Here is a 25304-nt window from a genome sequence, read left to right on the forward strand (position 1 = left end):
CTTTTTTGCTGAGAAAATCAGTAATTATATTACAATCAGCACATAAAAAGCTAGTATATATAATTATATGGATAAATCATTTATTTTATAATGTAAAAGAGTAGATCCACCAATATATCATTCGCAGTATGTAAATAGAAACGATAGTTTCCACCATTGTGACGAATAGATACACCCTAAATACAGAATAAATGCAATTAATACGTTATACATACTTGTATCTCAATTATATCAATTATGTTTCTTAAACAGAGAATAAAATAAATTCTATTTAATCTTCTTAATTAATATATTTCGAAGTACTTATATCGATAATCTCTTCTTATTCCTTGACATTACCTGAATTATTAACATTATACAATACATATTGACAGCAACACGAAATTTATGATTTATATTTTTATAAATAATTATTTACAATGGTTTACTTTATTACTGAGATATCAAATTAAAAATAAAATTTGTATTGAGATTCAAAATTTCCGACATATTTATTTGAGATGTGATTGCCAAAATTGTAACTATAAATCATGTAGTTACTTTTTTAAACACTGGGTTTGTTTTATCCGCTAGTTTCAAAAAGTACGTATAAATTTTATTGTTATTGCATGTTAACTAATAGTCGATTTTTAAATACCACATAAATATGTGTAAATGATACAAGTACAGTAATAGCACAGTAATATGTTTATACCTTTTACTGTGCGATCTAGCTGCATCCAATCGATTCATGTCTTCGTGAAGAAGAAATTTTTTGACGCCAATTATGCTATTCCTTCATATCGTAAAATAAACATTTATTATCCTTAAATTATCTTTATTGTAAATATTATATAGAATAAAAAATATAATACATTTACTTTATGTACTCCCTCATATCGCAATCGAAATAATCAAAAGAAAACATATCCCTGTTATCGGGTGGTATCGAGGACATCACAGCCAATTTATTTGTATTACTGAATTTCCATTCATGGGACGAAAAATGACTCAGAACACAATTGGCTACATACAGTTTTCTTTGCAGTCGTACTAGCCTAATTTGCATGTTACTCATTAATACGAAACGGTTAAATTTTTATAGATGTATTATCATATAAAAATTACATTATTGTATGAATGTTTTCCTTAAATAAATACAAAAAAAAAGCTAGAAAAAGAGATATAAAGAAAGAATACACACACACACACGCAAAGTGATAATAAATTTATGATAAAAAGTATTTTCTTACCAAAAAAGTATATTATTGTTTAATTTGAGAAATTAATTCAATTTTGCCGATTTTATCAAATATATATTCAGGAATAATTTGCGTTTGTTAGTTAAATATTTAATTTAAGACTCACATTGGTTGACGCCCAGAGAATTTTAAAACCAAATCTATTAATATAGCTGGCAGCATATGCAGGAATATCGTTAATATATAGAACAGAATCAGATTGTCGGTCAACCGTCCATTAGGAGTCCAGATAATTCCTTCCAAAGGTATCTCACGTCCGACACTGAGTAGCATTCTCATAACATTTTGATGAGTTATGTGTTTCTGAGTCGTACAGTTTAAAACAAATAAAGTTGAATCTGCAGAAAAGCTAATAATAAACAACATTACAAATTACAACGAAGGATAATTAATTTATTATTTAACAATGTTTGGAGAAATTTGTAGTAAGTTTTAGAAATAAGGCAAATATTGGCCAAATTTTAAGTTGTGTGATATATAAAATATCATTAAAAAATATTCATTATTAACATCATGTTTCGAATATCCGAATTGAACATATTACGGAAATTAGAGCAATTACGTACATTTTTTAAGCAAAAATCGGAAACCCGTTTTTTATTAGCAATTTTTCTAATTCTATTACATTCTTTAGTTCTTTCTACCCCTATTTCATATATAATTCTTTAAAATTCGGTCAATTATTTCCCGAAAAATTGGAAAAATTTCGGAACCGGTTTCCAAAAAGATCGGTAACAAAAAATTATACACATCATGGCAATCCCCGAAAATATATTCTACCCCTACTTCATATACAATTCTTTGAGATTTGGTCCATTAACGAATGAGTAGTTCGCGGACAGACAAACAAACAGTCGGGTTTTATATTATAGTATGATAAAAAAAGCTCTTATTAAATTATTTATATATTTTTAGTATTATAATACAAAGAAAGTCATAAATAAATTTATCCAAAAATAAGAATTTAACCCTAAAAAGGTAATGTGGGGTAATACGTTGCCCCACGCGAAATTCAAATTGCGCCCCTGCCTTAGGAAGGTTAGTTTTCATACCGAAACCCTAACCATAATTCAGTTTAGTCATCCGGCAGTCGACCTCTGTCATTCAGCGAGTGCGTTAGATCCGTGCAGCAGCTGAAAACCGAAAAAGAAAATCGTTTGGGGTAACGTATTACCCCCTTTGGCCGTTTACGTTCGACATTTACCACAGTAAATAATATTTCAGATTTTTCGTGAAAATTGGTAACGAAAAATTATACACTTTATAGCACTCCCCGGAAAATTCTACCCCTGTTTTATATATAATTGTTTAAGATTCGGTCAATTATTTCACTTTTGCTGTTCTTGCACAGCAACTGATTAAAACTTTGTAAAGTTTTTGTGGAGTTAATTTTACTGTTTCCATATACTTTTATAGTTTTTCATCATTTTCTCTACTTCAGATGTTCAAAGAAATATGTTTTTTTTAAGAAACGAAAAAATCGCTTACATGCCCTTGAAGGTTGTCTATTCGTCTTTTAAAATCCGTTGGAATTTTTAAAATCGGTGAATTTTATGAAAAACTACAGCATTTTTTATAAAAATAGTTATTTCAGCCCAACTTTTGGTTCTTTTTCTTGTTTTTCGAAATTATTTTACTGTTTTTTTTTTACTACCGCAAATTGATGACTACTATCGTTTTCCATATTAAAAATAACAAACAAAATTATCTGTTAAAAAGTTGTCTAACAACAAATAGAAACATTATACACGCGGTACAAGTTTGGGGTAATTTATTACCCCGCTTGGCCTTTCACGTATGAGAAAATTTATATTACCTCTCTAGGGTTAATATATGTATAAAGTGCAACCTTTTTAATGCAAAGTAAAAAAAACATAGCAAAATTCGAAGTATATATGTTCCATTGAAAATCGACGAATATAGAAAATAGGCTAATTAAGAGCCAGGCGCGGTAAATAATGCGCAAAAGTTTTATTTAAAAATTTTTACATGTTTTATTCAAACCCGAGCTGAGATAATATTTTTCGCAATGATTTTTTTACAGTTATTTAGATTATTTAGATTGAAATAATTTAGAGGGGTGGGAGGGATTTTACTATTCGAACCGGAGCTGTGTTGCAAGTCTGACAATTTAGTCAGCGCGCAGTCAAGGTTGGAAAATACGTAAAATATAAATATAAATAAAACTTTGGCGCATCATTTACCGCGCCTAACTCTTAATTATCACATTTTCTATATTCGTAAAAAACCAAATATTTGTACCAAATATTTGATTGAGAAAGCTGTAAGTAAAAATCAAAGATTTTATTATACATAGATATATAAAAGTTATATCATTGAACAATTATATTCGACTACCAAATGTAGCATAATGCAGGCATCTGCTTAGACTCGTCTAGGCACTATCCTCCTTAGATTTAACAAATAAATTGAAGAAAATGCATACGGCTATGTAGTAAACATGGATTGAGCTAGTTTTAAGTAAAGAAAGAAAGCTTTTGCGCATTTATAAGGAAAGTGTATTGAAGGCATGCAAAAGTATATTGATGGTCATACCTGGTCAATCCAATCTTCCAAGATACGACTAATATAGCTTTGATGACAATGTCTACTGGAACTATATCTTCATTCAGATTTTTATTACAACAGCCTATCCGTATTATACCTTTTCCGCCACCAATATAAAGTCCTATTGGACCATAAATGTTATCTATCCATCCTGGCATTGGTTCTTTTATCGATGATGTCACTAAAGTTGATAATGAGATTTGATATCACATAAATTTTGTAGATTAAATTATACTGGCTATTAATAAATTCTGGTAATATGTCTATATCTGTATATCTATATATCTAATCTACATATAGTAATTAAATTATTTCTTGCCTACATACATGTCAATCGAAATGATAAAGGAAAGCTCTATATAAATATATCTTCAACTTTTATTACATCTAATTTTTTATTTACTAACATTTACAAACTAATTTTTTATAAGAAATATCGTCAATCTATTTATTTGTTTATTACAAGTAAAAACACGTTTGATGTTTGAAAAGATATGTTTGAATAATTATATTTATATAAATACAAAAATAAATATTAATCATGGTTTACAAAAAATTATATCTTATTTGTACAAATAATTTATAAACCAGAATAAAATAAAATAATAAATATAAAAAATAAATTGGGCATATTCGAGAGTAACGCACTGGAGCAAAAATTTATTTCTAATAATCAAAGAAAGGCTATACGTACCCATGGAAGGTCTTACAATCGCGCAAGGCAAAGAGGAAGAATATTCCTGTATTACGCTCTCTGCTAGATTTTTCGAAAAAATATAGGTATTGGGTATGTAATCCAAACATCTATACATAAATTCAAAAGTATACAAAATTTAGTACATAAATATTATTAAAAATACGATATAAATAAAAAAATAATGCCAAGAAAACAAATTATTCTAGCACATTTAACTATATAAAATTTATAAACACGATTACCATTTATAGCTTACTTAGCTGTAAAAATATTTAAAGTATGGTTATCCAATGACTCGGCCATATCTATTATTTTCTGCCAATCAGCTATAGGTGGATACGCTTTTTCTTCAATGAGTGGATTATTCACGTGTGTGAATGCTGTACTGATATACACTAATGCCTTTAAAAAATAAGAAATTTATTTACAAATTATATGTATTTTTAAATTTATTCTGTTTAAATTATTATTAAACTCAAAAATATGCCATAATAAATATTTGAGAGAAAATTTATGATTCAAATATAAATTGTTGCGCAAGGACATTACCTAAAATATATCATGCAATGCAATGGATTATTTATGAATACAAATGCACAATCTCTGTTACTCTTTTTAAGTAAAAATTACTTACTTTTATATTCTTCATACTTTGAGCTAAAATACAGATGTCTCTCGTTGCTCTAGTATTGACAAATATAGCGTATTTTAAAGTATCATTCAATCTCACACTTGCTGCTCCATGTATTATTATAGTCACTCTTTCAATCAACATTTGTCTGTCCGCAGCTGACAATCCTAGTCCCTTCTCACTAACATTGCCAGAAATCGGAACTAATTTTTCAAAATTCGAAGGTCGTTCTTCGCGTAATTTGTCAAATAACTTAAATAAAAGAACATTTATAAAACGGTTTTTCTTATAATAAAAAACTTCTAGATATTTTTACTAAATTTATAACATAATGGAATAGCATTAATTTAATATGGCATTCGTAACAACATTCTGCTTTACCTGCATTCCAATCTTTTATTATAAAAACCATTTATAAAATTTTATTGCGGAAATTAACTTTCTCTAGTTATAATGTTGCAATAGTATATTTACAAATGAATTTTTTCTACTATACATTTAAATGAGGTACATATATTAATTTAAAAAAATCCAAGAAATGTGTGATTGTAAACGTTTCTTTTCTAACTTACCGGTAAATTTAATATTTTTTCGAGCCTTTTATTAACACTTAATCCCTTTTTCGGACGCATTAACATAAATATTTCGCGAACATCTGGACAAGATCGTAACACTTTTTCAATAAACACCTTACCCAGAAATCCTGTTGCACCTGTCAAAAATATACTTTGCCCAGCGTAAAATGCAGGAATCGACTTAACTGGATCAGTCGTCATCTTATTACTTTTAAAATAAAGTTAATATAAATAATAATAATCTAGCAACGCAACGCGCAAAATAAAGGTATCGAAACACTTGGAATCGTTGTCAGTTTTGTTATGACGAATGATGTAGGTAGTTCGAGGAAACTACTTATGAATAACTTTTATTATGCACTAATCAAATTTGTGGAATCGCTTGTGTTTAAACAGGAAATGACTATCGTGCAGTGTAAGGTTGAAAGAGCAAACAAAGTAGATAAGCGCAATAATATACATCTACTGCTTCACTATACATGTAGCAGTTAAAAAATATATAATGCAATGTATATTTATATAATAACACTTATAATAATTATAATTATGAACAAAGCAGATTGTTTATAAAGATTTAAATATAACATTATAGAATTAAACAGGAAAAGAAATATAGAAAGAGAGAGAGAGAGAGAGAGAAAGAGAGAGAACAAAATTTCAGATTTAAATTGATAATAAAATTGTACAATATATGTATACATGAAATAAAAAAAAATTGTAAACAAGCTATTCTTGTAGAGCTGAAGGTAACAATTGCATTGGGTTTTTTGCAGTTCACGTTGATTTAAGGTGGATAAACATGCTTAGTGCTCGATATAAAATATAAAAATAATATATAATAGTTTGTCATACTGGCGCGTATGATGTACATGTTTGATATAATCATGATATTACTATCACGAATATAAATTACGGAAATTTTGCGGTTGTTTTGGTATAAAGTATAATTAGCCAGAATAAAACAAATAATTTAATTGCAAAAGATTATTAAAGATTTAATATTCATAGAAGTGTCCAGAATCTTTGCAACAAAGCAAAATGTTACAGATAATTCATGCAAATATGTTAATTCTCTTATTTCAAATTTCAGTTTGTCTTTAAGACGTCATATCTCAGACATACGTGTTGTCTGGGTTTGCAGCAACTATAATATATTGATGGAAATGCTACGTAGAGAAAGGAGATACCCAATATACCCATAGGGAAGAAATGTCATATGTTTTGAAAAATGTTAAAGAAATTAATGGCGAAAAAAGTGATTTGGTGTTTGCGATGATGAGCGCTAGAAACCGAAGCCCAAATCCATTTTCCTTCATTTAAAGCAGGAGCAACACAGATATTCAATTTTAAAAGAAAACACTAGATTGTGTCAAAAAAAAGAAATCAATTTGTAAATTGTTTGACAAAGACAAAGAGTAATTACAAGTTGTATGCCAGGAATTTATAAGTTATACTATATGTCACTTACGTAGAAGAATTTAAAGTATGTTCATCCAACAATTCGGTTATTTCGATCATCTTCTACCTATCACCTGCAGATAGGGATGCTGTTTCCCTATAACTTTATTCACCTGTGTAAATACTGTATTAATATACATCTTTTAAATGAATGCCTTTAATAGATAAAGAATAATTTAAAATTATTTAAAAAAATTACATCGTTTTTTTTTAATCTTCTCTTGTTTAAAAAGTTTTTATAATAATAATACATAATTCATAAAAGGACAAATACATATGCTTGATAAAAACAAAACTATATAATCAGGTCATACGACCAATTTTTAATAGCGGAAATAATAATTGTTTACGCGTTTCGACTTACTTAGTCTTCATCGGAACCTGTTTAGTCAAACTGATAAAATTACATTACAAAAAATATAAAATTCGAATACAGTCATGTGTTTTTTTTTTCAATAATATGACTGCACAAATATAATACAATTTGTTTTATATTTGAGATGTAGATTGTTTATAAAAATTTGAATATAACGTGATTGTAGGTATATAATAGCTCTGGAATTTAATAAATAAAGTTTTGATTGAAAATTGAAGTAAAGCGGATTTAAATTGGAAATCGAACTAAATGGTTCATTTATATTATGAATAGATAATAAGAGGAAATGATAGACAAGAATGATAAACAGTTTAAGTAAGTTATGCAGCATAAATTGTAATAATTATTGAATGGTTAATTCTGTCAACTCATTTTGCTTTAACTAAAATGTCTCACGAGTCTATATTTTTTTATACATCACGTACATATTTACGAAAATCAGCACATCAAGAACAGACATTCCAATAAATATAATGTGACATCAATATTTCTTATTTAATAGTGAAAAAGTGAATGGGATCTTATGATTTCATTAATGATCGATGTAATTAATCGATTGACATCAATCAATGTCAACTACACATTTTATATAAAAAAAATGCAAAAAGTGATAGAGTCACTTACAAAATCACGATAATTGTCAATGATGATCAATTGGGAAAATAGCAATACCAGTCCATATCAATATGCAGACAAACTTTAAAACCGTGACTGAACACTGTAGGCTGTTATTCGCTGCAAATCAACATCAGGTATTTACTCAACTTTGCCGTTAACTATTTAATTTACGATCTAGTGTTGGCTATTAATTTTTAGCAGCTATATGTATTGTATCAATAAAGTATTGCTGCTTATTTTATGATTCTCCTGTTGCAATATCAGTGCATGGGATGTGAATAAGTATACTTAGTTGTGCAGAACGAAGAACTGTTGAAAGAACATGTACTATATACAGGTAAAGGCTTAGGTCTTTATTGTAGGGATATACAATTTGTTTCTTAGTATTGTGTTTAAGTTACTTCCAGTAATAATGTTACCGCGCTGACACGTATGCACGGTTTTAGGTAGCAATAAGGGGAAAAAAATAGTCAAAATAGTTTGTGTATCCAATGAAACGAATTCGGGTTTAACATATCCTCCCGAGACTCAGCGTATCTTAATTGTACATCACATTTTTATCTTTGCACGGTTAACAAGACAATTTATTTCCCACGCTCTGGCTGTATAAAAATTTAAACAATTTGCATCATGAAACTGCCACATTTTTCTTAGCAACAAAGATGACGGGTAAGTCAGTAAAGGTATGTAAACATAATTTTTGCAATTGACACATTAGAAATCGTAGATTTTACAAGTATTATGTAAGTATTCCTTTTATTCACTCTGTCTTTTTATTCTTTTTTCCTGTTTATCTTTCTCTCTCTCTCTCTCTCTCTTTTTCTCTCGTCAATGGGTAAAAGTATATAATAATATTTGACGAAATACATCTAAAAAATGTCTAAATATTTATATTTACACCATTTAACGTATGTAATATATAGGGATGATACATGCATTTTGGCGTAACTTTTATAAGAAAAGTATAATGCCTATTATATACTGTAAAAATAAGTAAGGCAAAACTTACAAGTACGCTAAATTATCACTACTTCTTGGAATCCTAAACTATGTATCGAAATGATATTAACATGCATGTCACTAAAATGTAGCGTCAGGTCTCAGGAGGATGTACACAAAACGCGACTCGGATTTCAAGAATAGAATCTTTATATCAGTATTCTCTTTTCAAACAATTCATTTGTGTTCATTCTTCTTTCTCTGCGGCGCTCGCTACTCGTATTACACGTTTTTAAAGCAACACAGACGGATCGGAAGCGATTAATTACAATATCGAATCTCCAGATTGATCCTGCTAAACCACCTTCCCAACATTTCGATAAGCTTATGATCCATACACGAAAAATTGATTGCATCCATCGGCGCTCGCTGATGTGCCTACATAATTGTGCATTGACTTAACACTTACGATATATATATGTACATACACGTATGCAGAGATATGTTGCTGGTTCACTGTCGCAGAGCGTGTTATTTGACAAAGAATAAAAGGAGAATAGAAAAGCCAATGGAGTAGTGCTAATCCACATATTTTTTTTTAAGTAACATTGACATACTATGCATTATGTTTCGATCGTTGCTTGTCATTATGAGCAAATGATAGCAAAAGATTATGCAAATTTAGGCTAGTCCTCAAGATCGACAAAATTCTTACCTGTCAATTAATAAATTTTCTAAAATACAACTAGAGATATCAAATATTCAATTTACTGATATTTCGGAGAATAATTATTGAACGGAAAGATAACATATATCGCCTACTAAAATTTAGCTTGAGCAGAATACTTCATTTATATATTTTACTGTGTAAAAATTCGTTAAGCATTCATGACTAGCGTAACAAAATTTATATTTGTGTTTAAAAGAGAAACATTGTTGAACATTAAAAATTCACAGATATATAATTTAAAAATATTTCTAGAATATTACAGAATTTGATAGGCGCACAGCAGACAAAAGATTTAAAAAAAGCCAATGCAAACTGCTGTAAGAAATTTATTTATCAAGATATAATTAATGTGGATAAGCACTTTCTTCCGGCATCACTCGAGACGATTACGTAGCCATTTTGCTTAGGCATTACAATCTTTTAAGGATGTGTCCTTCGTCAAACAACATTTAACACTATGCGCTCGATGAGCTGTTCTAACAATCCGTTTCCTAGCAGAAATTAACCGCTTGTTCGATTTGTAGCTAAATTTATCTAAATTAAAATCAAAAGGTGTGTGAATTTTAATATACCACCTTTACTTTGCTCCGATATTATCCGAAAAGTTACATTTCAAGAAGCGAAAAACGGAACTATCGCTAGTTTCATATCAATTCTAAATAAAATCTTACTTTTTCAAGTTTAACTAACAATAAGTTAAATATAAATGCCGAAAATTTTCAAAAAAATTGCGATACATAGTAATCTTTCTCGAGTATTTTACTCGAACAGAAAAAAATCTTCATCGATCTTCGCTTCTTCTGCTTCATTCGGATGATATCGGTACAGATATATTAATGGTATAAAAATTGGTCAAATGCACAAAAAGAGAATCGAAGACGTCCCTTATTTCCGGGCTCGATAGCACAATATGCGTATATGCACACCTCTCAGAAGGAATGTCGTACAACAGTGAACCATTATCGGAAGGTAAAATGGCTCCTTTATTAGTATCTAGTACGAATCACGGTACATTTTTCGTTTGAAATCATCAGTTTTGACATCATCACGTGCAAGAAATTGCATTTTTAAGCTGCTTACAATTGAGGTAATCCATGATATAAGGCCCACGTCACTTTCCACTTCGTACTATCGCATACACTATTCGCTAGTGGTACTCTCGATACTTCTTCCCTCCTCCGTCACCCTAAAGTACTTAGAATTAATATATTTTGCAAGCCTGCGCAAACATAAGGTCGAACATCGAACGTCTCCGGCATGCCCGCTGCAATCACTTCACTTGTTTATCCATTATACCCTTTCAACTTGTCGTCAACTATGTTGTATACTATGTGACTACGCTTCGACATATATGTATCACGATACGGATTAGTATGCCTAACACACACGACATTTCGCTTTATATTATAAGTACTTAAACGTTACACGTTCAACCCAGTCTATAACAAACGTTAAAACCATGGTAATGTAAAGGTCAGACGATGAGAAAGGAACCGATATGACGGATTATCGAGATGTTGAAGAGGACGATGGGAAAGTTGCAAATGAGTCTTCGCAAAAATTAAACGAGTTATGATCTCACGGAAAAGCTCAAGAAACAAGAGATACTAATTGAGGGATGTAGAGAGAATAGGACTGACATTTTTGCGTTAATAAGTTTTGGCGATTTCATAAATTATGTCTACGAGTCTAGCAGCGGCTGCGTTTCCGAACTATTCGACTTGTAGATAGTCGGACAATCTGGAAAAACCGCGTTATTCAGAATACTAGTTAACGCGACGAATTTTTTTTTCTATTTACGCGAGGCCGTCACGCGAACGACTTGTCACATGCGAAACCAATTAACTGAGAAATGCCAACTTCCAATAAATCGATTCTGTTCCAAATCAAATTATTCGGAGCAAAACCTAAAAATACGGCTATATTTGACATTCAAGCCAGACTGACCGCAGTTTATTGAATTATCCCATTTTAGAAGGATTAGGCAAATTTTTCTCCATCCGCGTTCGCGCTTCGAGTATAATATATATCCATATTGTAGCGCAAAAAATGTATACATCCAGAAAAAGAAAAATTGACCGGAGAGCAGTGTGTAAAAAAATCAAGTAGAAAATGCAAATTTATTTGAATAACGTCGAAATCGTCGTCGCCTTGCTATGTGCAGATCATTACTCTACTCTGTACAGTCACCGCCGCCAATGATTCCTTTCCTGAGGTATTCTTATGTTCCCCCCTTATCCCAGGAAAGGAATCACTGGCGGCGACTGTACATCGTGGGTTATTCGTGTACAAAACATCGAAATGCAAATACATCTTATTCCCTTAATTGAATCGCGTTACGCGTAATTATCACTTTGCCTCTGTTAAAACGTATATGCATGACGTGATTGAAGAGTGATCTTACGTGTTATATATTCTTTTGGCACCTTGTTATATTTTCACATATTATGATCGTTCAAGAAATGGCCAGGGAGATTGCTATTCTCAGGGACAAACGATATGAAAAGCGCTTTAATTAGTCGCATTTATTGTGTTTTCGGGGAAATAAAGAAGTCGGGTGGATTAGGATCGTATCCAAGAAAAGAAGAACCGAATAACGTGAAATATATGTGACGGCTAATCCATATTTTGCCATCGAATTCGCGTCGGCTGTGAAAAATCTAGCTCAAGCACAACGAAAGACATGAAGGGAACAACTTCGAAGCGCATGATACCGAACTCGAGGGCGACTGAGAGAAAGAGGGGATCGTATCTTTTAACGCTTTTAACACCCTGTGTAACACGCGGAAATGCTAGGAACGATCCTACTATATACTTGACGGTATTTAACGGTAGAAGGGGGAAAGGTGAGACGCTCCGCTAAATTCTCACGGTAACGAACTTCGAAGTATCCATGCTTATATACCATCATTTTAACGTGATACGTAAACCGGGAAACACTCTGTATCTTATATACAATGTATACAGGCTACGACATACAAATATTAATCTAATCCTTGTGCTACTCGATACTTCCGTATAATAATATACCAGTATAACCATTTACTCACATGTTGCGTGTTCATATACATGTATATGTACATGCATATATGTATACATACACACACACACACACATACATATATATATATATATATATAGTAGACTATTTTATACTCGCTCCGTGTTTCGCTAATCTCTACGGTATCCCCTCTCTTCCGCGTGCGCGGTAGAAGACTATTGTAATTACGAAAAATCGGCAACACCTTCGATCCAAATGTAACGCTTAAAATGTAAAAATATTTCCGGGAGATATCTGTCGCGATTGCAAAAGGAAGGTGCGGGAAATGGGGTACGGATGAGGATTGGGCAGCGGGGCGGGATTGACCGGTTGGTACGTAGGTAAACTCTTTAATAGCGATACTTTTTCTCTCTCTCTCTTTCTTTCTCTCTCTCTCTCTCTCTCTCTCTCCCTCTCTCTCACTTTCTCTCTATCTCATCACGCCAAATGTACATATAAGAAAGAAACGTGCTGTCGGCTGTCGACCGCAATCTCGCGATATCCTGATATCCATGGTATCCCGGCGATCGTTCATACGCGAAGGAATGTCACTAAAGCGTCGCTCGCGTTCAGGAAACTACTTTGAAGGAGAGTCTTCGTCGCGCTACGTCGATTGCGATATATATGTATGTACAATGTGCACGAGTTTATATGACCTAGCGTTAGCCAGGCGTAGGCGTCGTCGTCGCGACCGTGGAACTCGTGGAAAGTAAAGAACTAAAAAGGGCGAGTGTAATTAAGAGGAACAGATTGGGATAGATTGAGTTTTCCCTCGTTCATTCTTTTTTAAAGGAAGCTAGTTAAATCCTCGCTATTATATCGACCACTCGGCGCTCTTATTCCGGCGAGCCGGCAATTTCGTTCGGCTGACTCTCCTCCGCGCTAACGACGTACATCTTTCCGCCGACGAACTTCTCGGACGCGAGCGACGCTCAACGCTAGACGCTTGGTTTAAACACAACATGGATCGTTCGTCCTTTTGTATTTTTTCTTTTTCTTCTTTTTTTTTTACATTAACGGCGCACACTCTGCGAGTGTGCCGAGCAAATTCGCGCGTGAATTTGACTCGTGTTTCTATATTATTGTTAACAACAGCAGACTATCAGGTATAACGTAACATTATTTTTTTCTTTCACTCTCCCCCGATGTGTGAGGTACACCGATCGCACTTCGGCGCGTGAATACTTCCAAGGAATCGCCCTGACTTTATCAATACAAAAGTACCGTCAAAAATATCTCTCCCTTACCGGGCTTTTTAGTAATAATCAGGAGTCGCGCGAACGGGAAATTCATGTAAAGTTACCCGGATAATCGCGAGTAACGCTAATAAAAAGCGTAACTAACAATGAGAGGGTAGGGACGGGCGAAACCGATCGATCATATCGTCAAACTAATTTTTCACCTTTTTCCAATCAGTTGCTGACAGATTAATTATTTTTCTTAATTAGTCCATGCTACACGTTATAGGATTTTACTGGAATAATTCTTCAAATTTTATATACTGAATAAATTACCACAAAGTCAATAATTGAACAGCAACTCAGAAGCGATCGAAGTTAATTCGTTGAATCTAATGGTATGTACATACCAAACATGTTCAGTTGCTGCTCAACTATACTGTTCCAGCTGAGTAAAATCCTAAAATTCGTTAATACAAAGTGTTTACACAAAAATTGTAAACGTTTAATTGTCGTTTTATTCATTTATCTTATATATATTCATATTTTTCGAGTATTTCTTTTAAAGATCTTTTTGGAATGCCTGTTAAATTTTTACGTGTTTTAAAGATCACTTCATGATTAAAAAATGATTGGTTGTCCGACAAATCGTTAGAACTGATTAGTCACTAGTTAATGCCCATCCCTACGAAGATATCGCTTGTCTCCTACGAACTATCTCGAAATGTTTCGCCTCTGTTGGGAGGGGCGCGCTTTGATAGTAACAGAGTTATTTTTTATTATTTCGCCCGTTTCTTCGCAGTATCGAAGCATCCTACATCACAAACATCAACGTTGGAAGCTACTGTAGTATCCTGTATTTTTTTTGCCAGCATCCGTGTTCTCTGCGGATTTAGCGTTATTTTAACAATTGCATGTATTCGTAGCAACTTAATAGTCATACGTACCTCCGTAAAAAATAGCAAAAAAATCGCAAAAGCCAAAGTAATCTGCAACCAAAGTTAACTTCTAAAATCCACTAAAATCGAATTGTCCCTAAAAGTGATCGGCTATACACAACTACAGCCTGTAAGCAAGGTTGTTCCAATAGGGGGGTGCGTTTAGTTTCAAAACTCTGTTAGCAAAGTAATTCTAAAAGCCACATTGGATATAGGTCTCGATGCAATTGCGAAGGCTACTTTATCGCTGCCATCTTTTTAGGTACAATCACAGCGAATGTATGTTCATTCAATAAACAACGATTCTTGAAATTATTTAGAAATGATAGAAAATTTGTTTAATGCTTTTAAGTCGTGGAAAAAATATAAAAATATTACATCTACACATGTGTAGCCTTCTAAACCGTCTGAATGATTAAGCTAATGTTTTCGTTGAAAAATTAAATATAATTTTTCTGCAACAGACGAAGATGCGCATTTAGAATTCCATGGCATTCAGATTCTTTAAAAGCTACAATCGGAAATATCAAAGCTAAAATATTCAGAATTTAGATAGCGCAGAAAAGGCTGTAAAATTTGCGCAATTTTTTACATTTATACAAATCAGTATGAGTGGCCATTTCAATGTTTCAAAATTTTATAAAATTTATATTGTCAAATTGAAGTCGTTTTAAAAACCACTTGTCCATCTCTAAAACAACCAGATTTAGAAAACGATTTAAAATCTTCTTAATTTATTTATGAACCGTGTAATGTTTTCTAAACCGTTGTATCTAAAAATGTAAATAAACCATCAGGAAATTTCGTTGGAGAGATGTTCCAGAAAAGGAGCAAACTTCCGAGAATTTTTTCATAGGTGCAACAGGATGCAGATGCGAAAGTGCAAGCAAATTATATTTAAATAAAGAAAATGCAGATTCGTTTGTCGTTTGTTATAGCATATTTGTATGAAATTTTTGACTTTTATAACGAAGATTCGGTCATAACGATAAATCTCGCGGTAGATCCTGGTCACGCAATATATCTTAATACATAATAACGTTTAATAGAAATATAAACGTCTTGAATGCAAATTTGTAACATCGTCATCACGCTGAAGTGTGGTATTCATTGTTCTAGAAAATTTGTCGATTTTGTAATTCAGGTTCCATCCTCATGATATGAGATAATTCTCTCCAGTTAGACAGTCCAAGGAGCAAGTAAAAGAGAGCGTAACATGTCGATTATATCGTTTTATCATTTTTTAGTCAATCACTAGCAAAATTTTGTGTTGTAGCCAAATCCTCGATTTACGAGTTTCAACTAGAGCTGTCACACCGCAAAACTGATAAAGCTGCCGTAATAACGCGAATGTTTATTCATAAAAATATCACTCTTAGTTTGTAAAAGAACGCGACGCGTATCTCGTCTATCTACTTGCCCCTTTGATTTTAACATCCTCAGTTCCTACGTGATCTCAAGCGTGTATAGATTCAATCGATACAAAAGTCTCGCGAAACGTCTATGGGACGTTTAAACGCGACTGAACAAGTTAAATGTCCATTAGATGTTCGCGTGAAATTGGCGAGCGTACGCTCGGATCGCTCGTCTTGGAGCGAACAACCGCGCGATTTTACCTGCAATATACCTAATTTCGTAGATCCCGTGTCGTTAAACGCCGCACCGGGCGACGAACGAGGCGGACACAGACAAGGAGAAGAGGAGGGAGGGAGGGAGAAGAGGAGGGTGAAAATAAGAGGATCGGCATCAGAGTGTGTGTGTGTGTGTGTGTCCGGCGGAGAGGCTGCCCGATTTCGCTACGACGGAAGACTGAGTCTCCTCCGTAGCCGTTTGCTCCTCTTGCGGACGCGGATTGGCCGCCGTCGACTATTAATTTCTGCAAGATATCAGTGCATCTCATCGCTCTTATCTAACGCCCGGTCGTGTTAAACGACGCGTTTATAACGCTTGATCGCACGCTCAAAAACGCTTGACAAATTAAAGGTTTGTCGTTATACCAACGATAACGATGATTCGTCCTGATCGTTGCTCGTTAGCGCGCGACGATAGCTCAACAACGGGCGATAACGAGAATGCCTCGAATTCCTATTCGCAATTAACACGTAATCGGCACTGCTCCCCGACGACCAGCGTCGCTAAGAGTGCCCCGCGCGATGCGGAGGGGATATTGTACAGTCGTCGAAGGGTACGGTACTCTCGTCGAGATCGGTTGCGGGTGGAGGATATCGAGCAAACGAGGAGAAAAAAAAAGAGTTGTCTCGTTAACATAACTTTGACGGGCGACGCGTCCCGAGGGGGAAAATCCGCCCGATAGAATATCATTTGTCGTCGATCAAGGTGAGGGTGTTCTTTACTCGGGCTTCAAGCGATGCCACTGCACAATGGTCTGCCTCGGCTTTGTGATCATGTCCTGCCAATGTTTCGTTTCGCTCGCGCCACTTCCATTTTTTCCTGGAAAGGAAGTTACACCGTACACTAGACACCGATCTCCAATTTCAAACTGCTATCTGTTTCTATGACGTTTGTTTACACCGGGTTACTTGATTACGCGTTGAAACATTAGTTACTTTGGCGCAAAAACATTAAAGTTTCGAGTACAAGCTACGTTGTATAGCTCTTGAAATTCTGGACAGTTCGGGTAAATCTACACGTGTGATATATGTATAATAGCTATGTAGAACGTTCTATGTAATTTGATAATCTTGACAATCTCTTTTAACAGATGGATGATAATTTTGAAAATTCCATAAAAACAATTAAATATATTATGTTCAACTTTTAAGCCTATTCTTAAATACGTATAGGTAGTATTAGTTTTTTGAATATAACTATATTCAAAAATAATAAAATTAAAACAGAAACAAAAAAATTCTCGATATTTTGAAAATAAGTGTATTTGTTAACTACCTTCATCAATTGTAATTAAGAAATTTCAGAATTTTTTAACTCAGTAATTGATTACTTTAAATATAAATATATCGGTGGAATAGATTGTTATATTTAAAGACACACTATTGAAAAGTTTAAAATACCTGCGAGCTGAATCCGACCGATCAATTCGTTTCGTCCAATGTTGTCGAAATCCATCACCATTACATCCAAAGAGCATTCCCTGATCTTCTCCCAAGGTACATTAAAGGAGAATACCTCGTTAAATACTGGGTTCAAGGTGCATTTGAAAATAGGAGTCTTGCGTTTCTCGATCCTTTTGTCGCCAAACTGTAGCCACACTTTGACGTACGGATCTGAAAATGTAAATGTTTAATTACCCACCCAGTTTCTCATTCTCGCGATTGTAGAAAGGTATAATAACAAAACATTGCCGTGCACAATACGTAATGCTTTTTAACTCAAAATGCAATTTAATTCGAAAGAGGGTATTATTGCGTTCATATACGCAGCATCTCAAAATGTATAATTGTATAAGTTTCCAAATGCGTTTATTTTAAGTGCTATGGTTTACCGGAAGATGCGTGAATAATACGGTGAACGTAACATTACCTGATTTTCCGTTGATATCCTTAGCTTTGAGATTCCTCGCCTTCAAGAGAGTCAACGTCAATATGGAATTACTCGGATGATAGCACAGCGAGCACAAGAGTTCTCCGCATTTATCTTTAGCCGGCGGCTTAAGAGCTTTCCAAAACGATGGTTTCTCGGATAGATCGACCTATAATAAACAAACCCGCGAGATATCGCTGATAACTAAAGTTTCGTAACAGTTGTCAAACTAATTAACGAAGCAAAATTCCAAAATATAGAACTTATTAACAAGGCAGGACGAGGGATTATCTTTCTCTATTATATGTGAGTATTAACTAATTTTCATAGATTATTAATTCCATAGCTAAACAACGTGCGGTATCACGAGCATATTCAGAAATAATGAAATCAAAACATACACGAAAAGTTCCTCATGCAGGTGTGCCCTTCTCTATCTATCTTTCTCACTCACTCTCTCTCTCTGCACATCTTTATTAAAAATTATACGATATCTTTTTGAGGCGAGAGGAGAGCATTTGTTATAATACCATTAATACCTCCGTCACGTTTGTCTTTAATTAGGGTATATAGCGAACACGAGATAATTAGTATTCTGTTGGAAGTGATCACGTGCGGACATAATAGTTAATTGATATCATATGTTGCAAATTACGAAATGCGAAATTTTTGCAGCATAAACACGCCTCGAATTGCACGAATTACGTCACGCCTCGCGTGATACGAATCGGTCATTTGAAATTTAATCCACTGTCGAAACAATCGCGTTTGAATAAAAAGAAAATTATTTCAGATTATCACGTGTTTTATTACTATTATTATTATTACTAATAAATTGTTTTATTATGGTTGCTATAAATGTCCATATAACATTCTTGTGTATGATACTAATCTTTCCGTATATACATATTATATGCGATGGCGGTGCGTGAGATTCGCGCAACGGCCGATTCGCAATGCCGGCATGTATCACAAATTGCTCTTGGGAAATGAATGTGTGCATAGGATAGAATTATCACACGCGCGTGTCTCTCGGTGTTATTGTGCGCGCAGATTAATCCACCGCTCGGTAATATTGATATCAAGCTGAAATTGTGATGTTATGTGGTTCCCTGACACAATTAACAAATTAAAAATTTCCACATGTGAAAAATGCTTAATTACTAGAAATTCGATCGATCTCACAATATTCTTCAAAAATGTATTTTCAAAAGAATCTAGATCTATTTCAGACAAAATAATATTGTTTAGTAAGCTTCACAGAAGCAAGTTTATACATATAATTAAAGAAAGATTTTGTAATGTTTAGTATATCTAAAAGATACATACATAAATATCTCATATCCAAATAAATAATATACTTTTATGTTACATTGTAGCACATAAATATAAAATATTGGAACAAAAGAATTGTTACATAAATGATGTATTAATTTATTTTAAAGTAAAATAATTGTTTTAATATCTTGTTACCGATAATTATTAAAAATGCAAGGAGTAATTGCATTTTTTGGATCTTGTTGCAAGTTTCTGTTCGTTATTTCCCCGAAATAGTTAATGCAGTGGTCAACTCGTTCGTTGAGCGATAATTCCACGATGGCGGATTTGTTTTTTAAACGGTAATTCCACGATAATAGTTACGAGATAAGAGTCCGGAAGCCGACTCCGGGACGCAAGACGAGAGACGCGACACGTGCAACACGTCAGATTTCACATATCCGTCGCGAATCCTATTGCCGTGGCATGCGAATCCCTTAATCCGCATCTACCGCGTGGTAATAATTGAACCGCGCAAATTGCAAGCAGGCACGTCTTGCTAAATTACCTGGCAAAGCGGCAGAAACATTTCCCCTATGGAGTCGTCCCTCGAGAATCGATCGTAGTCGAAGACGTGTAGATGTAGTACCCTACTCTGCAGCTTCTGTATAGGGAAACCTAGGCAGAGAATCGACATATATATATAATGCTTCGACATAAATATATAATGCTTCGTTACATTACGATCAATTCGATTACCGATCAAATTCCATCGCACTTTGTTCCTATAATAAACGTTTATAAATATAATTTGTAAACAATCCGTCTTTTGTATCAATAAAATATTGCTCTTGCATTGAATTAACATTTCAAAGCGTACTTTGACGTAAGTGACGTTCCTCATTCACAAAGGAAAATTAGATACAGCAAATTTACGTGGTATTCCAATTTTTGTCTTGCTCTAATTTTAAGTAGAAGATTGTATCAGGTCGCGTTGTTATTTTCAGATTGTTACGGTTCGTTGCGGTTTCCTTAAACCGGCTTAACGCAATCAGATACAACGTCGTCCGTCTCTTATTCGCAACGCGAAACAAAATTGCTTTGCATTTATGTATTTCCGCGCGTTTACCTGTGGAAGAAGGTACGTTTTAGCGGGCCACGCAATGCGAGGAGCATTACCGAACACACGCGCTTACCTTCGAAATAGAACGTCTCGTTCCATCTCGGATTCAACGTGCGCCTTTTGATTTTTGTCTCGAGTCGGTGTTTCTTGTCCGGGAGCAGCGTCACACGTACGTACGGATCGGAAGTGCCTGACAAGTCCTTCGCCGGCAGGTCTTTACCCTGAAGCAAATCGGATATCGATATGAGAGGTGACAACGGAATTTTAAGGAACAACGAACTTTCTGTCGCCCCTTAAGCCGACGATTACATGGAATATACACTTTCGTGTACTTTCGCGTCAAGTCTCCTCACGGAGAGTGAAGTTTGATGTACATAAATCTCTCTAGACATACAACTCCACGCATAGCGCCTGCATAATGTGATAAACAAGGCTGGATTTTCCGCTCAATCATGCTGTATATATGTATGACAGCGGTAAATGTTCAAAATTTTTTTAGGCTTATACGAATAAACAGACTAAAAAGGAAGGGACACTACAGAATATAAGATAAGAAAAGGAGACAGCTAAAGAGTGACGACACTTGAGCCGCTTTAAGTGATACGACTCGCAATGTTTTGAAATATATAAGAAAAGAACATTTTATTCCATATAATATATATGTCAGCGTACAGAATAAAAATGTGTATAAAAATCTATGAAAGTTGAAATCCAGCTTTATTCATATTTATATGCATACGTAAATAGCTGTTGTTTCGTCCAAAATGTTATAAAAACATGTGCATTTGTCTACCGAAGACTCGACGGAGATACATGTCTTTGTTTCTGTCGCATCTTACAAAGCCATCGTCTGAGTCTCTCAAAGTCTATGTAAGAGAATTCAGTGTGCGCGCAACAGCCTCCGTGTGATATAGCTGACATCGTGACATCGTCCTGAGACAGATTGTGAACATGTGAGCGGGCCTTTGTGCGCGCAACATAGTCGATACTGTTAATGGGAGCTACGTGGTCGGCAAACAAAATCAATAACAGCCCTTAACGGCCTTGATGGCCGCCTGTGTTTTGAAAAATAAGTCCTGCCCGAAAGTGGCCCTCTTTCCAACTTTTCGCGATGGCTCGTCCGGTTCGAAAAGTCGCTCGTGGCCTTGAAGGCATTTACGTCGGAGGTGGACACGGTCATTTTTCATTTGCCTGTCAGACCGTTTCTTGGAACTTCATATGCCGACTTAAATTTCTCGCGAATGATTCCGTGCATTTAAAGTATCGCAAAACTTTATGAACAAACTTTGAGATTATATGGAAAGTTAAAAAAAAAAAAAAAAAAATGCGTGGAGTGCCCTATCTAATAAGTAAAAAAAATTCCCGCGAGATTGCGAAGGTACTCTCTTTCCTTTATTTATGAGCCATTAAAGATAAATTACATCCTGTCGACTAAACAAATCCTTCATCATCATTTAATCCCAAGTTTGCTAAAACGCGGAATTCTGATACTTAAAATAGAATATTTGGCGTTGATATTAAAAAGAAAATTAGAAGGTGCAAGGAGAAATAGCGCTTGGTCAAATATCCGCTGAGGGAAAGTCGGTTCCAAACTGACACAATTTCTAACTATTGCTAACTATAAACGTAATATTGTGACATGTGTGTGCACATTACACAAATATTTCTATAGGAGAAATTTCTACCTTGGAGTTTACAAATTACAAAGATATTGGATGTGAATGGAATAAACGAGATGTCTTTGGTAAACGGTTGGTTTGGCATTTCGAGTTGTCGCGACAAATTTTCATACCACGAGAAACACGACGAGAACTCGCGAAAATAAGAATTTTTAAGGACGAAAGCATGTTTCCCCGCTTTATTCATCGGGTAGGTACATTCCGGGTCGTTTATGATGCGCGTTAGCTGCGAAAAACACATTTTGCCCGAAATTAACCGAATAGTCCGAAAAACAGAAATACCTCGCGAGAATCATGTTGAGCACGCGTCAAATTTCACAGGAATTAAGATAACAAGATAACGAGATAATGTAAAAAGTAAAAACGGCTGTTTTTAATAATTTTGCAGATCTAACTCTTGACGTAGTAAAATTAAAAATACATATAATAAAATACAAAGTTGCAATGCGTCAAAGCTCTCTATTAAATAATTCAACAACGAAACGATTAAATATTCGTCAAGGAAAAGAGGTCGGATGCAAATTGAGTGAGAAATGAAACTTTTACCGGCACATGCTTTTTCGATAAATTGCGCGATAATGCTACGCGTAATTCCATTATAATTTTTTCCCGGTAAAAGTGGCATATAGTTGTATCCTCGTGGCAAGAAGCAATTGATATTACATCATAATTTCATAATAATAATGCAATTTTATATGTCTGTACGGGATGAAAAATAATCCACGGACAACACGTTGTACAATGTAAAATTTGTGTGTACGTGTAACGATATTAATGTATGATCCATATACTCAGAGGTTGCTCTTCACCCAGTGAGATCTTGGCACGATAATTTTCGCTGTGGAAAACAAAGAAAACTGCCCGAGTGTTTCGCTTAATGTCGTATTAAATCGCGCGAGGCGAACGCAGTTCAGCGTTTGGAAAGAATTTATGCGTTTGTTTACAACAAAAGTCCCCGTCCCGTTGAACTTTTTCCCCGAGCTCGTCGAGCGACGAGTTTCCAAAACTACCCCCTTTCTCTCTGCCCCTGCTGTAACAGGAAATAATGTATGACGTCCCAGTTTACCAGGATACGTATTTTCGCACACGTATAGATACATTTTTCGGCGTGGCAACGCGTGTCCCGTCGACGATTTATGACGGTCCTTATCGACGTGGCCGTAATGTAGCGAGATAAAAATCAAGCTAATGCGCCCACCTACATCCCGGTTTTACGTTTCCGTAGCTTGTGTCGGAACACAGGCGTCGACAACGAGAGATATGCGCATATCAATCTTTTTACATAAGAGTAACAGGGTTGTATGCAAAATAGCTCAATAAAGCTAATGTATATTTATTCCTAAATATTTTTGCTCCGTGCTTTTTTACCCAGTGCGAACATCACTAATTGGTATAAACGATCAATTTACTCGCGTCAGCGATAATGACTCTTTGAATTTTGATTCGATTAATTATTCTAGTAAAATAATACTAGTAAAATCGAAAAATTTTCGCCCAAGGAAATAAAAGAGGTGATAAAATAAAACAATTATTTTTACTTTTTAATATAATAATTCTTTATTTCAATATATTTTTTAGAATAAATTACTTTTTTTATATTAGTAAAAAAAAATATTCTGAATTTTCGGCTTTAAAATGGTTTGACACCGTGAAAATTACTTCTTCATTGCTGGTAAATTTTTTCCACGGAAAAATCGGATTTCAATTTTAAAAGTATCGTTTATTTTCAACATTATGTTATAGTTTCAAAATTAAAATCCAATTTGCGTAAAAAAGAAACTAGTAATGAAAAAATAGTGTCCAGTAATTTACCAGTAATTAAAAAATAGCAATATAAACTATTTTGAGAACAAAAATTCAGAATATTTTTTTTAATGTATTGAAAAATAAAAATAATTTATTTCATTTTATTACCTATTTTCTATTTTTGGACGAGAAACCTTTTGAATATTACTATACGTATATTACGCATTCTTATACACTGTTAAATAATAGGTGAAATTGTAAACTAATACCTTAAGTTAAATAACATGTTATTTTTAACTACCATGCGTGTCAAAATTTATTATTTTAACACAAAACAGTATCATTCTCACTCCATTGGTTTAGTTAAATTAACATTGTTTTAGTTAAATTAACGACATATTGAGTAGGAGTAACTTAAAAGTAGAAATGGTTAAAAATGACTTAAATTGTGTATAATTTGGCACTATGAATTTAACAGTGTACTTGATGAATGTAAATTGCGTCGGTGTCACGCATAATATATTATTACGATCCTAATATGAACGCAGTGATATTCCAATTGCTTGCGATCGACGCGTGCGTCACACGCAAACAGCGAGCGATATCGAAATAAACGGCTTGCAGGCATGTTTCAAAGAGCCAAGTTCTAGCGCATCCATGTACGAAACTACGACTGACCTGTATGATGCGCAGAATGAGCGTGCTGTTCTGGAAGTCGTACTCGAGACTGAAGTGGATCTGGCCAACATTCTCGCTCGGTTCCGAATTATCGATGTACATGTCGACCAAGGAGATGGACCTGCTCTGTAGAAACGCTTTCTGCAAAACACAGATCGCCAATGCGATCATTACTATTGTTTCCTTTTCTATTTCGTGAGAGGCAATTCTTTCCACGGGATTCCTCCCAGAACGCATTTTGCTGAGAAGGATACGGTGAAAGAGAGAGAAAGAGAATTTGTACTAAAACGCAATCTTCTTAAAATCGTATTATAAGAAGCAGGTCTAGGAC

At 34.1% G+C, this 25304-nt stretch overlaps 2 protein-coding genes across 11 annotated transcripts in view; both read right to left on the reverse strand.

Annotated features, from left to right (window-relative positions):
• Positions 1-58: 58 nt before the first annotated feature.
• LOC112463760 (fatty acyl-CoA reductase 1-like) lies at positions 59-6188 on the reverse strand. The gene is made up of 9 exons (XM_025030316.1): positions 5710-6188; positions 5141-5389; positions 4763-4908; positions 4504-4613; positions 3798-3990; positions 1348-1590; positions 861-1037; positions 695-775; positions 59-176 (listed from the first exon to the last, which is right to left on the reverse strand). The coding sequence occupies exons 1-9, from the start codon at positions 5911-5913 to the stop codon at positions 86-88; spliced, it is 1494 nt and encodes a 497-aa protein (XP_024886084.1). The 5' UTR covers positions 5914-6188; the 3' UTR covers positions 59-85.
• Positions 6189-13264: 7076 nt separating this feature from the next.
• LOC112463756 (synaptotagmin-7) overlaps positions 13265-25304 on the reverse strand; it is a 165628-nt gene continuing 153588 nt past the window's right edge. For all 10 annotated transcript variants that reach the window (XM_025030303.1, XM_025030302.1, XM_025030300.1 and 7 more), the window contains 6 exons: positions 24974-25114; positions 20944-21091; positions 20316-20425; positions 18491-18659; positions 18022-18234; positions 13265-17440 (listed from right to left, as the gene is read on the reverse strand). In XM_025030303.1, coding sequence (XP_024886071.1) covers positions 17340-17440; positions 18022-18234; positions 18491-18659; positions 20316-20425; positions 20944-21091; positions 24974-25114 — 882 coding nt within the window. In that variant the 3' untranslated portion in view covers positions 13265-17339. The remainder of the gene's footprint in view (positions 17441-18021; positions 18235-18490; positions 18660-20315; positions 20426-20943; positions 21092-24973; positions 25115-25304) is intronic.

The sequence above is a fragment of the Temnothorax curvispinosus genome, unplaced genomic scaffold (genome assembly GCF_003070985.1).
Source record: "Temnothorax curvispinosus isolate PA1 unplaced genomic scaffold, ASM307098v1 QBEX01013630.1, whole genome shotgun sequence".
In the NCBI taxonomy this organism is placed as follows: Eukaryota; Metazoa; Arthropoda; class Insecta; order Hymenoptera; family Formicidae; genus Temnothorax; species Temnothorax curvispinosus.

Excerpts from the sequence above, each read along its gene's own strand:
- LOC112463760 (XM_025030316.1), bottom strand. The coding sequence starts at position 5,913 with ATGACGACTGATCCAGTTAAGTCGATTCCTGCATTTTACGCTGGGCAA. Across the intron at positions 3,991-4,503 it reads GATTGTAAGACCTTCCATGG|TGACATCATCGATAAAAGAA; the intron begins GTACGTATAGCC and ends TATCAACTTTAG. Across the intron at positions 776-860 it reads GATATGAGGGAGTACATAAA|GAATAGCATAATTGGCGTCA; the intron begins GTAAATGTATTA and ends TACGATATGAAG.